We start from the raw sequence: 17,512 nt of genomic DNA on the forward strand, positions 1-17,512 counted from the left end.
ATGAATTATAAATGTATTAAATAAATTATAAATGTGTTATGACGGCTATCTAAGATTTCTGAAAGTATACAGTCATGATAGAAACGTCTTAGAAAAGGCAGCATTTGATTTTCACAAAAGTCATTTCTATTGACTATCACAATTTTTAAACTGTTGGGAGTCCATAGAGCGAATATGCAATAGTTTCGCTGCGTTATGTTCAACTGGCCTTGAACTTGATAAAAGTATCGATGATTTCGCTTCATTTTATCATTATTTTTTTCTGTCAAATATGCCTTTAAATAAAGGCAATTTTTGTACAGCCTCGTCAGCTGTTAATAATAAATTCTCTGCTGATAGAGGACATTTAATCTCTACCATCTTCATCGATAGGTCCGTCGGGAGAAGCACCCAAAAATGGATTTTTATAATCAATGAACAATCCACATATTGTTCAATTTTTTTATTTAATTTTGTAGCTAACTCTTTTCTGGCGACTTCCTCCCTATCGCGACCATATTTCATGGCTGCTGTGTCAATTTGTGGAGGATATAAAATGCTTTTTACAGTTGCTGCACAAGACGTTGTTGGTCTCATGCGACATACGATTTAAAAATTGGATGCTGTTAGCATTTCACGTCTTAATGAATGCCATAGTTCACATTCATTTTAATTTCTTGTCTCTCGTTCATTTTTTTCCCTATTCTCTGCGTTTTCTGACAACTTTTCTATATGATTTATTTCAAGTTGTTTGTATACGTCTAGTGGAAGATCTGGCTTTTGTGATTGTGGGCCATAATGATGATCTGTTACTGCCTCTCGTTTAAATTTTTTAGATCTGCCATCCTCTTCTCGGGATTTCTTAGTTCTCGCAACCTTTATTTGTCGTCGTTTTTCTAAATTTTTAACTGTCGGAACAACATCCTTACACATGCTTTTATGAACATGCGTAAGCACTTCTTGAGTATTATATTGCACAACAGCTCCCCCAATTCTAGCATTGTAAGAACCTCGTAGGCCAAAATTAAGGCTCTTTCCACCTATTTCTTTACAGATTATCGAATTAAACACTTCTGCAGGATTGTTTGTCAAATTTAACAACAAACTATCGGAATAAGCACTCAAATGCCAGATAGCACTTTCGATTTTATCATACTAGAACAATACAGGGGCGCGCTATTTATTTCTTACAATTGATATTATATATATATTATCATATATTAATCATATATATATATATATATATATATATATGTATAAAGTTGATTAACTTAAAATACAATAATATAATAAAATAAAATAATAGTATAAATTATATAAATATATATATATATATGTATATTTGCATTTATATAATTTGTACTATCATTTTATTTTATTATATTATTGTATTTTAAGTTAATCAACTCTGATTTGATATAAACCGAAAGTTCATCTTAATCCAAAAGGTAAGGATTAAAATAAGTAATTATAACTATACATATATATATATAGAACAAAAATTTTTTGTAAAAGAACCATTAAAAGAAACAATAAAGGTATATTTAAATCGTATTTCTACGAATTTGTTATTCATCTTAAATATTAAAATTTCACTTTGTTTGTATTTTTTAATTATTTAATTATATCTCACGTATGAGTATGTAAGAAATGAGCACAATATGATTTTATCATCATTAAATAAAAAAAAAGAAAATTGTGTTACAAATTGGAGGATATTACAAAATGAAAGATTATCATACAAAAGGATATGGAATATATGTACACATGTTACATTTATTGTACTCATATAATCAGTATAATATATAAAATATAATATTCCAATACACAGAAAAAAAATTTCGTCCACGCAACTAATTGTGGTTTGTTAAAACTGTGTTTTTTTTATAACTAATAAATTTCTAAATTGCAGCAAAATGGTTTATATTTGCACGTAATAAGTATAAATAAAATAGCAAAATGTGTTAGTATCATATCGTGTAGTAATATAAAAATAGCTATCGTAACTAATAATTTAATATCATTATAGGAAAAGTATTTACAACGACAAAAATGAAATTATAAAATAAAATAGTAAAAATCGTAAGATTTTATAAAATAAGTTTATAGGCGTGTTATAGCCCCAGAAAAGGCTATAGATTTAATTAATTAATGAATATATATATATATATATATATATATATATATATATATATATATATATAATTATATTGATGCAGGAATGCATCGCGAGCGAAGCGATAATCGCACGAGCCGCGACGCAGCGAGCCACGCGCGCCCGAGACCGAGCGCGAACGCGAAACCGGAAAGCGCTCTCGGAGACGCACCGGAAAGGTGTTGCCGAATTGCTAAAAGTACAAGCGAGGAAATTCGACTTTGAACTTCCTCGCCTGCACTAAAACGCGAATTCAGCAACATAACCATATTTGGTCATGATGCTAAGGGATCCCCTCCGAAAAACCATACAGTTCGGAGGGAAGAACAGCACTTGCCGCGATGAAGCGACGGGCAGTCATTGATCAGATCCTAAAGAGGAATAATCGTCCCGGGCAACCGTTAATCAGAACCAAACGAGTAATAATCGCCACGAGCAGCTGTTGACCAGATTCAACAGAGTCATACACGAATGATTAAGAGATATACGCGCGCCTGAGATAAGCCGACGCGTATCAGACTACCCGTGCGACAGAGCGTACGAGAGATACCGCTCTCTCACTTCAACCGATATTAAACGCGAATGACATAACGTTCGCTGGGAGCAGCGACAAAATACCAACCCATTGAGTCTATCTAACTGTTATTTATTATAATAAAAGGAAGAAGCAAGCACATATAAAAAAAAGAACTTTATTAAAATAAAAAGAGGCCACTGCCCGCCGTATCCCCGGCCTTCCCTACACGAATCCCGAAAAACCCTGTGCCCTCTCACGGAGGCACAACAGGCGTTATATATATATATATAAATAAAAAATTAATAATACTATTATACCCGCGATGAATATATAAGAATTAATAATTGATTTAATAATTTAATTAATCAAATCAATTAATAATGTATTATAAATTTCCTGTCATTGAAATTTGTATCATTTTATATTTTACATATTTCTTTTACAAATTTCTTTTACGAGCATAAAACACAAATTTACTAAAAAGAATTATGCAAAATATTAGAGTAACAATATATTGTTACGTCAAACGGGGTCGCGGCTCCTAAGAATGGTCGGACCTTTCGCCTGACCGGTCGCGTATTTCAGAAGCTAAGCTTCTGGGGATTCCTCGCGACTAGGCTTATCCGGACGATGGATGTTTTCCCTTACCAACGGCGAAGTAATAGGGATATGGCGATTACTGACTAAGGGAAGTCGCGTGATGTGAACTCCTCGGGGATGGTTCCGCTAACGAAGACTTTAATAGGGTCCGCTAACGAGTAGTAATAGATGTTTCTATTTCTCAAATCTCTGAGGAAGTCGGCGTAGGTGTTAACGCACCGGTCGCAGTCGAACGGGAAAAACTCTGCTAGATTACGAGAGCAGACCGTGCAATACACGCCGGAATAGCGCGTGCTGTCGAGCGCGAGGTGTACGTTGAAGTACGCGCAAGAATCTCTATCAATGTCGTCGGAATTTACAAAGCAAGATGCGCAATACGGGGTAAGTTCTAATTTATGAGCGAATCCCGAGATGTAGGTGCAACGGACGTTTCCTAATCGGTGACGCGCTTCGACGGCGGGAGGGGAGAGGTGGCCCTCCCGTATGGGGCGCAGTTGTCCGTAACACATGTAGGTGTGTTGTCAATAGGTCACGGTTAAATACTATTATTGTTATTGCTTGCATAAAGCGTTGTTATTAGCTGTGGTCAGAATAAGGAAGGAGTAAAAAAAAATAATTGAATAACGAAAAATAGGTTTCCTATATTTATTCGGTTTAAATATTAATTGTTTACAAATTAATGAATAAAATAACACGCGCGTTATACAATATTTGAAACGAGTATTAACTTCGAAACAAGTATTGTCTTCGAGAAAATCTCGACAAGAGAGAGAATGGTCAACGCGAAATGCAGGAAATAAAAAAAAAGGGTCGGTCGTAAACCGGTCTCTGCAGCGCGGAGCGAAAATACTATTTTGGAAGGATTTAGCGGAGGGCGAGCTGGCCCAAGCGAAACGCAGGAAGCAAAAAAAAAGGGTCGGTCGTAAAAGTGTAGGCACGAGAAAACTCTAGGTTTTCCAAGCTTCGTATTTTGAGTGACGCTGCTACGAGATATCGTTATATTTCGTTCCGTGTAATATTAATCTATTACTATCGGTTGTTCCGCGGAACCCCAGTGCTCGGGGGTGGAACACCCGTAATTTAGGTATAATATTTCGTCGCGTATCTGGAGGTAGCGGGTCTTCCTCGGGTCTCCCGGTACGTAATTCGCGTGCGGCAGAGGGGAACAGTAGCTGTGTGTCTAACTGTATCAGTTTGCGCGACCACGAAAAATATCCCATAGACTTTATGCGGATGTCCGTCCTCAGAGGTTTGACCTGCTTTGTTCGTAACGTCGGGTTAAAGTACGCCTCGTACTCTAAGTCAAAATATAGACGATCCGTCCCGAGGAATTCACTATCCGCTTCACTGACGGGGGCGTATTTGTATTCGTAATATAAACGTCGCGCGTGGAATTTGTGTCCGCCTCTTCTTATTTTTGGCATCTACAAAAGATCAAATTAATTTCGCGTGTTCAACCATTGGTTCTGAGGTAGGGAGGTGGCATGTGCAGAATATTAGCACGATGCTTCCAGGAGAAGGTATAAGTTTGGTTTTAGAGTAGGAGTACCGTATGTGCAGAGTATTAGCACGATATCGACTGGGAAGGGGTAGTAACGAGCGTGCAATTGTTTGCACCGCTACGTCGCTGGTTTGGTTAATGGTCGAAACCAGGTCTGTTGAGAGTCGGATTGAAATTTAATATGACGCCGAACGTAGAAAATGCGGATTGGATTCAGGTACGTTTTGGTATTAATGCACAATGAGGTTTCGTAAATACGTGTATTTTTGGCTAACCTTACATTGGGTGGTTACAGTGGTGACGCGTGACTATGAATCGGAGAGCTATCGGCGCGGAGAACTGACGCAGGGTGTACAGACGTAGTATAATAAAGTAACGATATAACAGGCGCTCGCATGAAGCAGAATGACGTTGCAGAAGCTGTATGGAATAGGATCGCGTACCGAAATGGAAACGAATGTGGATATGGAAAGCGTGCTGATTTGGAACAGTGTTTGGAAATGGAATTGCGTATAGAAATAGAATCGCAAGGATGAGGAGCACTTCTAGAGAGAGAAGTGCATCGCTCAGAGTCTCGAATTGATGTGTCGATTTTTGGGACTGTTTCGAGGTCCCTCGGTTTGTGCAGGTCGGGGTTGGAAAGTGGGAGTAGGAAGGGTTATCTAAGGGTTCGGAGTAGCGGGAGAGTCTTATGGTGGTGGGAGAGCAGCTATTTTATGATTAACGTTTCGTACTGTCAGCTAGAGTCGGTAACGGTTATAATGGGTAACTTGTCTTAGTGAATAACTTATCGGCTAAAATGTAGTCGGTAACTTGTCGTTTAGCTTTATATTATAAGTTTAGTGTTTCTTAGAAGTAAATGAGAAAAATTTTGGTGCCGGGACGTAACAATATCAAAGTATATATATATAATATGTAAAATATAAAATGATACAAATTTCAATGACAGAAAATTTATAATACATTATTAATTGATTTGATTAATCAAATTATTAAATCAATTATTAATTCTTATATATTCATCGCGGGTATAATAGTATTATTAATTTGTAACATTTTATAAAGATATTTTGAAGTGTAGTAAATTATTGATTAATATTTGTAAAGATTGTTTCAATGCTCGTAAAAGAAATAAAAAGAGTCTATATAACACAAAAGTTTGAAATAATAATATTTTGACACATCATAACATAAATTTTTATGGTAATTGAAAACTAAAGATATTAATAAAGTTGGAAAAAACTAAAAAAGAAAAAAGAATATTACATATATAATATTATATATATATATATATATATATATATATATATATATATAATATTATATATGTAATATTCTTTATATATATATAAAGACTATATATAAAAACTATATATATATATATATAATATTATATATGTAATATTCTTTTTTCTTTTTTAGTTTTTTCCAACTTTATTAATATTTTTTAGTTTTTAACTACCATAAAAATTTATGTTAAGATGTGTCAAAATATTATTATTTCAAACTTTTGTGTTATATAGACTCTTTCTATTTCTTTTACGAGCATTGAAACAATCTATATATATATATATAGTACACAATTATTATAGATTATTACATATATAATATTATATAGATTCAAAAAATAATTGTTTAGATAGAAAAAAATATTTTCAAACGTACATAAAAAAATTTCGTTAAATGGATATTATAAGTAATAGAAATAATAACTGTATTTTAAGTTTAACTATCACACGCTGCTTTAGTTACGATAAATATTATTTTTTTATACTAATATATAACTTTTATACTAATTTAGTTACGATAAATATTATTTTTTTATACTAATATATAAATTTTATACTAATTTTGTACTAATTTTATACTATACAGGGTGTTCCAGAATTCGTGGACACGAAGTGCACAGCGTGCTTCAAAGGAAGCAACTTTTTCTTCAGCAAAAATGTCGAGGGATTAATAATTTTCCAGTTATAAGCAATTGAAAAAGACGGGTTTTTTGTAAACCAAACTTTGTAGAATTAAAAAATTAACACATTTATATTCTGCAGTTAATTTTAGGTGGAGTTTACTTTACTAAAATTTTTATTTAAGACTTATAGTTACAGAGATATATAATAGCAAAATTTGAAAATTAGCAAAAAATGATAACATTTTTGCTGAGGAAAAAGTTGTCTCTTTTGACACGAACAATCATGTTGTGAATTCCGTGTCCGCGAATTCTGGGACATCCTGTATAATATAAGAAATATAATAAGACTATATTATTAAAAGTTTAGAAATTAATATCACATAAAAAAATCACAAATTTAATAATACAAGAAAGAATAATTTTATTAATTTTTTGTTGAGAAAGATAATAATAACTATGACATGGAAGTTGGATTTCTCTTATTTTGAGTCTATAAAAAAAATATATAAATTAATTTTACATATGTGTATGTGTGTGTACTATATATTTATAATTAATAATTAATAATTAATTATTATAATTATTATTTTTTGATAGAAATTGTAATTATTTTAAAAGTATATGGAGAATATGTAAGTATCAAAATAATTCGTTTCACTAATTGAAAAAAATGGTTAAAAAACATGTATTCTGTCAACACAAAGTGTTTGTGTCTGTTTGATCACAAAGCAATTAATTGACGATTAAATTAACTGAAGTTTAGAAAAAAATCATCCTTGATACGTCTGTATAGATTTATTACTATCATTATAAATATTAACTTATATATTTTTATAAGAGTTTTAATAATATCGTTTATTTAAGAATAGAAGAATATTTGATTGAACATTTTTTTTCAAATAGTGAAAAATATATTGATATTTATCTTTAATCTATTCCCACTTTACTTCAAAAACAATATTTTCTTTATAATTTTTATCTTTAGAGTGACTTTGAGAGTTTCGCCACTCTCGTTAATAAGTTTTATTAGAAACTAATCGTTTTAATATTAGTTATAATAATTATACCTGATTAGATGAATCTATCTCTTCTATTTTTCTTTTTAAATTATTTGTACCATTAATTAATGTTAATAATGGCATATGTCCAGCAATTTTTTTAATATCATCCACATTATTAATAATTAAATACGACGGTATAACTAAAAATTATAAAAATATTAATAAATAAATATAAATAGTATAAAAAAATATAAATATTGTGACATGGCCGTCACGACGGACGTTTACCCCGCTAAAAAATACCGCGAAACTCGAACCGAGTATACGCGCTGGTCGAGTAATCGAGAGCCCTACCGCGATTCCCAAAAAAGCGAACGATTTCGATTATTTGAATTTAAGTCTAAACGTTGTAATTGTATATTTTCCGGCCATAAATCACGGTGACAACGAGGGATTATGACGAGGAGTATCCCAAAGGAAACAATAGCTAAGGAATGCCGTAAACAGGAGCTCGGCAACAACAAGGATCGGCCAGCCTCGCGGAGCCTCGCGGACGCTCGGAGGATCGGCCCAGCAAGGCAGGGCCGACCGACAGCTGAGGGCGACAAAGGCGCCCCGACAGCAATCCGGAAATTTATGGCGACGCTCATGGAAGGGCTACGACCGGCCCCGAGGGGACCTCACCGGACTGCGCCGATCACCCACGCTGCCGAAAGGGAGAATCTCGCGAGGGAGCCATAAGAGCACTCGCGGTGCAAGACCCCTCCGCCGAAGACCTGGGCGCCCGAGCACGGGATACGTCCGTGCGTGATACCCAAATTTTGGGCGCGCAAAGCACCTTCCCCGCTCGTCGATAACGATAAGAGCGGTAGGGCGGCAGGAATAAAGGCGCATTCCTGAGAGCTTAGAGAGAGATTCGACTCAATCTCGATCAGTCGACCACGACCCCGCGAAGCGAAGCGACCGCGAGCGTGAGCGAACATACTTGGTGCGACCCACGAAAGAACGGCGAACGAGAACCACGTCGGAGAGGATTCACCGGTGAGGCTGTCTAACTTCTTTGCGTATCTTTGTAACGCGATTTACGCCACCACCGACACGATCCGCGTAGTCGACCCTTCTGACTCGGACGCGCCATACCGGGAAGTTAGTGATTTCGTTTGGTGTTTTAGTCTTTGCGTTTCAGAATTGGAGAGCGATCGGGGTCAAGGGGCTTGAGAGGATCGTAAGGCGTTGGCTTATCCGGCGTTATCGTTCGTCTCTTCGCGTACCGATTGATCGTGTTACAAATATACCTCGTTGTCAAACCAATACGGTTTTTGTGAGTTGTCGTCGGGTGGAATCGCCGGATTCCCCCGAGAGTGCTGTCATGTGCCTGCGCAAGAAAAATTGTAAGATCTCAGTGTCCGTACCAGCGGGTGCGAAAAGTGTGTGTCACCGCCTCCCTGGTGGAGAAGCGGCGCCGCCGGCACAAGTAGAGGCCTCGCGGGGCCCAGGAAAAGACTCATTTCCTCCTCCGCCAACGTAGGGTGAGTACCACCGAATTCTTGTGAGCGGACCACGCGATTCGCGTACGCCGAAAAGGGCCTCGATTCTCGACCGTCAGCCTCGTTGCGGGTTCCACTCCGCGGCGTATTGCTGCCAGGGTGATCGGCTGTCGAAACGAAAGAGCTGTCGACGGCGTATCTGCCTCAACCATCGGGTACGACATTTCGGGAGCTGCGAGTACGCTCTAGTGACGGCGCGAGAGTATAGTGGCCGCGGTGTCGGTCTCACATCGTTTTCTCTCCAGACTCACGATATTCGCGTCGATCTTGCGAACGATTGTCGTGTCGTAGATTCTTGCTCTGTAACCCGTTTCTTGGCGTTTTCGCACGAAGTTGTGGAAGTTTATCGTTCCATTTGTACTACCGCTATCGAGCGAGCCTCATTGCTGTAAATTTTTTTGGACCCGCGACTTTCCGGCTTGTCCAATCGAATAAATTTGTCAATAAGTTCTATTCTATTAACTACGTGTTCATTTTTTTTGAGCCAGGGGTTTCCCCACTCGCAGACCCATAAGCCTTTGCACTTCCTTCGGAAATCGTCCCTTTCATAAACGACCCTCCCCTCTACTGTTAGGTGAGCTGGCCCGTCGTGACGGGCGGAGAAATATCCGAATAACTCTTAGCGATTTTCGCGCCTTTTCGCGACTTGGCGCGTGAAAGACCGCACCTGGCGCCTAGGGTATATTTCGCGCATCACCTCCTGCCTGCCACGTCACCCCGTTTCCGCCCCTTTCGCCCCCTTTTTCTGAGGACGGTTTACCGGCTACTCCGCTCTCCTGTTTGCCGCCTGTCCCTTCTCACCCGACGGGAAAAACCGTCGCAATATATAAAAGTTACATTTAATACTAATATATATATATATATATATATATATATATATATATATTTATTTATTTATTTATTTATATATTATTACAAAATTGTAATTATTTATTGAAAATAGTTTCATTTATTGTAATATATTACATAGCATGAAGTATCTATTAATTTATATACTTGAGTTATTAATTTGTAAATTATATGTTATATGAAAGTTATTAGTGTCTGTGAAGTTGGTACATTTTATTAATTTTTAAAAAATAATGGGAGTTTCAGTAGCACTTTTTATAGTTCTATAGTTCTATAGTTTTATAGTTCCTGATAAACATTAAAAAAAGGTCCGCATTTTTAATATCAAAAATATCGAAAATAAAAAATGACGTGCTAACTTCACGTTCCAGCACGGCACATCCTTCTCTAAAGTACAAGAAAACATCGAAAATCAAGATGTTTATTAAGAGTTCTCGTTAGTTCTGTACCAATTCTATAATTATATATCATTTCAAGGCGAAATTCCAACAAATTACCAAAAAAATCAAAAATAAAGAATGATGCGCTAACTTCGCGAATTTAGCACGATACTCTCCTCTATAAAGTACTAAAACGAATTAAAAATTCTTATTTTTTACACGAGTTCCCGATAGTTCTAATTGAGAGTTGCATATATATATATATATAATTTCAGATCGATATTCCATCAACTTTTAAACAATTTTTGTTTTAATTGCGTATTACGACACTTAGTAAAAATGTGTCGTGCTGATGATTTTCGGCAATTCTAACGATAGTTCTCGACAGTTCTGCAAGAGTTCTATGCATTAAAATCAGTTTTAAACAGAGTTCCGGTCATTATTTATTTTTAAAACAATTTTTAACAATTACATCCAGCACGCCACTTAGTGGAAATGTGTCGTGCTGATGATTTTCGGCAGTTCTGACGACAGTTCTCGACAGTTCTGCAAGAGTTCAATGCATTAAAATTAGTTTTAAACAGAGTTCCGACCATTATTTATTTTTAAAACAATTTTTAACATTTACGTCCAGCACGCCAAGCGAGATCTCTATGTACAAAATGCAGTTTTTCTAGGTAGGAACAACCTTGTGCAACATCTTCACACATGGCGAGTAAATCTTGCAGATACAAAGCGTGCGAATCTAATAAAAGCAATGTCCGATTCTTTCTCAAATATTTCAGTAAATCAATTTTCATTAATTCTAATATGACCCATGGTGAATCCGCGTCCATACAGATACCTAACAATCTTAGAACATGTGTGTGGTGAAAATGACTCATAAGTTTAGCTTCTCGCAAGAATTCCATTATCTGTTGCAAGGAAGCATTTTTTTGTAACATCTTTATGGCGACAGGCATAGGACTTGAGCCTTCCAAATCTTTGACGGTTCCTTGAAATACCTGCCAAATATTTCATAATTAATGCAAATCGACAAAATGCATATTAAAAATAAGTTTGGATTATTTAACTCTTTATAAAAAATTTTGATTTATTCTTATTAGAAATTGTGTTTTTTCAAAATTTTCTGATTAAAAATTTCACGAAAGTCTTTAAGAATATGTTTAAGTTATAAGAAATTAATCTTTACCTTTTCAAACGCATTGCTGCCTACAAGTTTTGGATAATTTGCTTAAAGAAAATCAAATCGAGCATGTTGCAAAATGCGTAATATAATGGTTGCTACGGCATTAACGAAGTTTGATTAAGTCTTAAAAATAAAATTAAATATTTCAAAATAAATATGTTATTTGTTGTTTATATGTATATCAGATATTAAAACACACATATGCATGCACGCACATGTACACACATCGTGTAATCTACGAAGATTTTCATTCTCTAAAGATATTTAAGAACGTACATATATAAAAAAATATGCGTTTTTTATTTTGAGCTATTATAAAATATAAACAGTATATTAAAAAAATATCGAAACTAGAAGATTGCAAGATATTGTATAAAATAAAAGAAAAAAAAAAAATTAATCCATCAGTAAATATAAAGAATGTCTCACAACTTTCGTACAATACTTTAATAGTTTTATATAGAAATAAGCTAAATTAAAAAAAAACATATAATTTAAATAAGTTAACTTACATATATTTCTCGAAAATTTAAAATTACTATAAATAATAAATTACATTATAAATTAGAAAATCATTTTTTCTATATTTATATAATACAAAAATGTACAGACTAATATAATTTTTGAGTTGATCAAAATTTGTTAATAACATCCCGCGTATAAAACTCGCGCGCTTACAACTTACACACATATTATTCTATCATGTATCATTGATATTAACTAAAAATAATTGATGGCGGAAGCAAAATGATGTAATATCAGTCCTTAACAAAGTGTCAGATTTTAATTTAGAAAGAGAAAGAAGAACATCGAAAAAGGTTCAAAAATAAGAAATTAAACAATGCTTATTACCTTTCTTGATTTAATCGATGTAACATATAAGGAATTCGTTTCAAAAAGACATATTGTCTCAAATTATAATAGAAAGTTTTAAACATATTTTAGAAATTTAAAAGATTTCAAACGAAACAATTTCTATTATAAAAGAGTAATATCAGAGATGTTTTCAAACTCATTATGAGAGCATCAGAGAAAGTTTTTAAATAGAATGTATTACATGAGCGTTTCAATCAACATTATCGTGTATCAGTGAGACACGCTTGTCTTCTGTTATAACCGTCTTTGACCATCAGTAATAAATGTTAGTAAATATAATACTTAATAAAATCGATGGAGTATGTAGACTATTTATTTAGTTGTGTAGACTATATATTATTTATTAAAGTGTGTAAAACTATTTATTTAGTCACACGTCGCAAACTTATTAATTATAAGAGAAACTAAGTTATTCATTTTTTAAATGGATGAAATTTAATGTACCCTGTAAACGACAGTAGATTTAATAATAAGATATATTCTCTGTAAAATAATACCGTATTTGACTATTCCATTTTGCCACAATGTTAAGTCTAGCTTCATAACATTCGTCTGGTCAATATTATCATATTGTAACCAATAAAGATTTCTTGCTATCCAATCGATGCAGAGATAATGCACAGAATTGTCGAGATCCATTATAGTAGTGTTATAGTGGGGATTCTAAGCCATGGGGCGTTGAGGGGGGTGCGGGGGCGGGGGTATCTGGGAGGCGCGAGGGGTCTGATATTAGGAAAAGGGGGGTGGGGGGGGGGGGTCCTACACACGTTCGAAAGTAGATCTGTTTATCTTTGCGGTTGATTTATAGCCGGGGGTATTTTAGAAGTCGTAAAACCTTTTTTCTAGTTTTATGATCATTTTATGGTCATTATATCATTAGGATTTTAAGCGCCGGCGTTCGGCAGCTTTGTACCCCCGCGGAAAATCTCCCATGAAACTGGAGCGAAACATGTTCCGAAATTTTTAGGGAAAGAACTGCAACTGCAAGGTGTTTATCTTTGTGGTTGATTTATAGCCGGGGGACATTTTAGAAACCATAAAAGTGTTTTTTTTTCTTTTTTTCTAATTTTTATGTTCATTTTATGACCATTAGAACATTATGGAAAAAAGAGATTTTAAGCGCCGGCGTTCGGCAGCTTTGTACCCTCGCGGAAAATCTCCCATGAAACTGGAGCGAAACATGTTCCGAAATTTTTAGGGAAAGAACTGCAACTGCAAGGTGTTTATCTTTGTGGTTGATTTATAGCCGGGGGACATTTTAGAAACCATAAAAGTGTTTTTTTTTCTTTTTTTCTAATTTTTATGTTCATTTTATGACCATTAGAATATTATGGAAAAAAAGAGATTTTAAGCGCCGGCGTTCGGCAGCTTTGCACCCTCGCGGAAAATCTCCCATAAAACTGGAGCAAAACATCTTCCGAAATTTTTAAGGAAAGAACTGCAACTGCAAGGTGTTTATCTTTGTGGTTGATTTATAGCCGGGGGACATTTTAGAAGCCATAAAAGTCGTGGGAAAGCAATAGAAATTTTTGGCCAACGCTGCGACGAACATGTCGGAACGTTTTTATAGATGCAAAAGCGTTGACGTTCGGTAGGATGTGTTAAGACAGCATTAGGCGAAATATAAGAAGAATGAGAGCCCCGTCAAACCATAGTACGATTTGAAAGGGCATAGAGGAAGCTGTGGAAAAAAAAAAAAAAAATTGAGTGGTTACTATCAGGCATTAGAATTGTTAGTGACAGTGAATAGTGAATAGTGAATAAATGGAAAATATTAATTTTGAAGCGATAATAGACGAGTCGTCAGACGAAGAGCATGCGTTGTCGGACGATAGTAATTATATTAGTGATTGCAGTAATACCGATTTTGACGACAACGTAGTAGAAAATGAACAACTCCGTGCGCAAAATCAACGTAAGATTTGCGCCATACACTTTTATTATTCAACGGGTGGTGCTCTAGCTCTCTGTGCTTCGTGTATGGACACCTTTCGAGATGACATCGGATTAATATACGAAATACGGAGACATAAAGTTACATCGCCCGATGAGGTGGATATGCGATGGTGCAGTAGCTGTCAAATTTTATTACATATAATAATGTCGCGTAATATGTGTTATGTTTGCACACCAAAATAGAGAGAGAAAAAATGGAAAACGTGCAGCAGAAAGAACGCGACTTGTTGGAGCGTTCCCACCAAGTCACCACATTGGGTGAATATTTTGGATGGCTGCAGCATTGCGAGGAGTTTATCGAAGAGCTTGAAGAACGCAGCCGTGTCAAGCGTCCGCGACTCTCAATCGGAAATAGACAATCTTTGGTGACAAGAATTGCGCGACTCGAGGGTGCAAAAACTCGATTGCAGAGACAGTTTATACCCAGTGGTGGTGATTATAGTAGTGAAAATAACTCGGAGAGACTCATATGGCGAGAGATTGATACGGCGTTTGAGAGCCGCATCTTGACTGGTGCGGTTATAAATTATAATCACATCGAACCTCGTCAATTTTTGGAAGATGCAAGTGACATTGTGCTCGAGCACGTGCGAGACGTTATGCAAAAACATAACAGTGTGAAAGTGAATACAGTGTTTAACGGCGAGTTTGTGGCGGGCGATAAGCATGCCAATAAATCAATCAATACGAGAAACTGTGAACTCTTACATACATCCGATTTACGCGAGTGGTATGAGCGGCGAGTCGTCGAGCCAATCCTTGCATCGCTCGAAGAATTTCAGGAACGCGATAGCGGATGGGCATTATCGCGTATACTAAATTTGACTGTAAATATAAATAAATATAATCCTATGCGCGCCGGATGTTACGTGCAATTATCGCGAAAGATAATAATGAAACGAGCAGTGGTTAACGTGCAATCTAAAGACAATGCATGTTTTGCGTGGGCGGTAGTGGCTGCTCTGTATCCAGCTGAAAGATGTGCACACCGACAATCATCGTACCCGCATTATACAACAGTACTAAATCTCCAAGATATTGAGTTTCCAGTCACTCTTAATCAAATTAAAAAATTTGAAATTTATAATGACATTTCAATCAACGTGTACAGTTTTGAAAACGAAAACATTGTCCCTATTCACCTTACGGAGCAAAAGAGAGACAAGCACGTCAACTTGCTCTACGTGCAAGATGCGCAAGATATCGGACATTTTGCATGGATCAAGAATCTATCTAGACTTGTTAGTATGCAACTCAGCAAACACAAGACTAAAAAATATATCTGCGATCGGTATGTATATTTAATAAAACTGTCTAAAAATATTTAAAACAAGGATATAAAAATTTTAACTTTTATTTTACAGATGCATGCACTATTTTCACTCGGTCGAGAAATTGCAATCACATACAGTAGACTGTGGAAAGATGAACGACTGCGCTATCCGATTACCGAGCGATAAGGATAAGTGGCTCGCATTTACCAACTACAACAGGAAGGAGCGACTACCTTTCGTCGTGTACGCCGACCTGGAGTGCGTTTTGGTGAAAAAAGAAGAAGAAAATTTTTATCAACATCACCAAGTATTTAGTATGGCTTATTATGTACATTGCTCGTACGATAATTCGTTATCCGCGTATCATTCTCGTCGCGAAGCCAATTGCGTTGCATGGTTCACCGACGAACTTAAAAATTTGGCGCAACATGTAGAAAATATTTTAACAACCAATGTCCCCATGGTAAATTTAACGCAAAATGAATGGAAAGAATTTCGAAGTGCGACTCAGTGTCATATATGTGAGAAACCATTCGTAGAAGATGATACGCGCGTACGCGATCATTGTCATTTGACCGGGCGGTACAGAGGTCCCGCGCATTCAAATTGCAATCTAAATTACAAAGAATCTTTTTGCATTCCAATAGTATTTCACAATTTATCTGGTTATGATTCTCACTTTATAATCGAGGAAATAGCCATAGCGTTCGAAGGGGGAATCGATTTACTTCCGATAACAAAAGAAAAATATATTTCATTTACAAAACATGTTAAAGGTACGAAAAACAAACCGGGAAATCACATTAAGTTACGTTTCATAGATTCATATAAATTTCTCACAACAAGTCTCGACAAATTGGCGTCTTTTCTGAGCAAGGATAAACTCAAAATTTTACAATCGGAATATAAAAATTTATCCGCCGAAGATTTCAATTTATTAACAAGAAAAGGTGTCTTCCCGTACGAGTACATTGACTGCGTAGATAAATTGCAAGATGCGTGTTTACCATCACGAGAATCATTTTACAGTTCCTTGACAGGTAACACAGTATCTGAGAGCGATTACGCGCACGCTGAGATTGTGTGGAAGCGATTCTCCATTCGAACGCTAGGCGAATATAGCGATCTGTATTTAAAAATCGATGTTTTGTTATTAGCAGACATTTTTGAAAATTTCCGAGAGAGTTGTATCAAGAGTTATGGGCTCGACCCCGCGTATTACTATACTCTTCCCGGTTACACGTGGGACGCCATGTTAAAGTATACGAAAATTATATTTGAATTACTCACAGACATTGACATGGTTATGTTTATCGAACGAGGTATACGCGGTGGTCTGAGTCAATGTTCCAACAGGTACGCGCGTGCTAATAACAAGTACATGCAGTCGTATGACTTATCAAAACCATCAACGTACTTGATGTATTTCGATGTTAATAATTTATACGGATGGGCAATGTGTCAACCATTGTCCTACGCCGATTTTCAGTGGGTCGATAATGTTTCCAATTTTGATGTATCATCGATCGCGCTCGATTCGTCTACAGGCTACATCCTCGAAGTCGATCTCGAGTATCCGCAGCATCTTCACGATTCGCACACTGACCTACCGTTTTGTCCGACACACGACAAACCACCCGGCAAGCGCGAGGGCAAGCTTCTCGCAACCGTATTCGATAAGAAGCGTTACGTGATACACTACCGCAACCTGCAGCAATGTTCACGTCACGGTCTTCGTGTTACAAAAATTCATCGTATATTACAATTCACTCAATC

At 36.0% G+C, this 17,512-nt stretch overlaps 2 protein-coding genes across 10 annotated transcripts in view; both read left to right on the forward strand.

Annotated features, from left to right (window-relative positions):
- Nucleotides 1–17,512, forward strand: part of LOC140670274 (uncharacterized) — a 74,262-nt gene that overhangs the window by 27,269 nt on the left and 29,481 nt on the right. Inside the window, exon 1 of one of the 9 annotated variants that reach the window (XR_012047529.1) lies at nucleotides 8,686–8,706. The exons of the other annotated variants lie outside the window; for them this stretch is intronic. The gene's annotated coding sequence lies outside the window, so the exon portion shown is untranslated. Of the gene's footprint in view, nucleotides 1–8,685; nucleotides 8,707–17,512 lie in introns of those variants that run through there. 9 annotated transcript variants of the gene reach the window in all.
- On the forward strand, nucleotides 13,617–16,526 carry LOC140670145 (uncharacterized). Its single transcript, XM_072900698.1, has one exon. It carries the CDS (start codon nucleotides 14,657–14,659, stop codon nucleotides 15,788–15,790), a length of 1,134 nt encoding a protein of 377 aa, XP_072756799.1. The 5' UTR covers nucleotides 13,617–14,656; the 3' UTR covers nucleotides 15,791–16,526.

Source organism: Anoplolepis gracilipes, chromosome 10 (assembly GCF_047496725.1).
Source record: "Anoplolepis gracilipes chromosome 10, ASM4749672v1, whole genome shotgun sequence".
In the NCBI taxonomy this organism is placed as follows: Eukaryota; Metazoa; Arthropoda; class Insecta; order Hymenoptera; family Formicidae; genus Anoplolepis; species Anoplolepis gracilipes.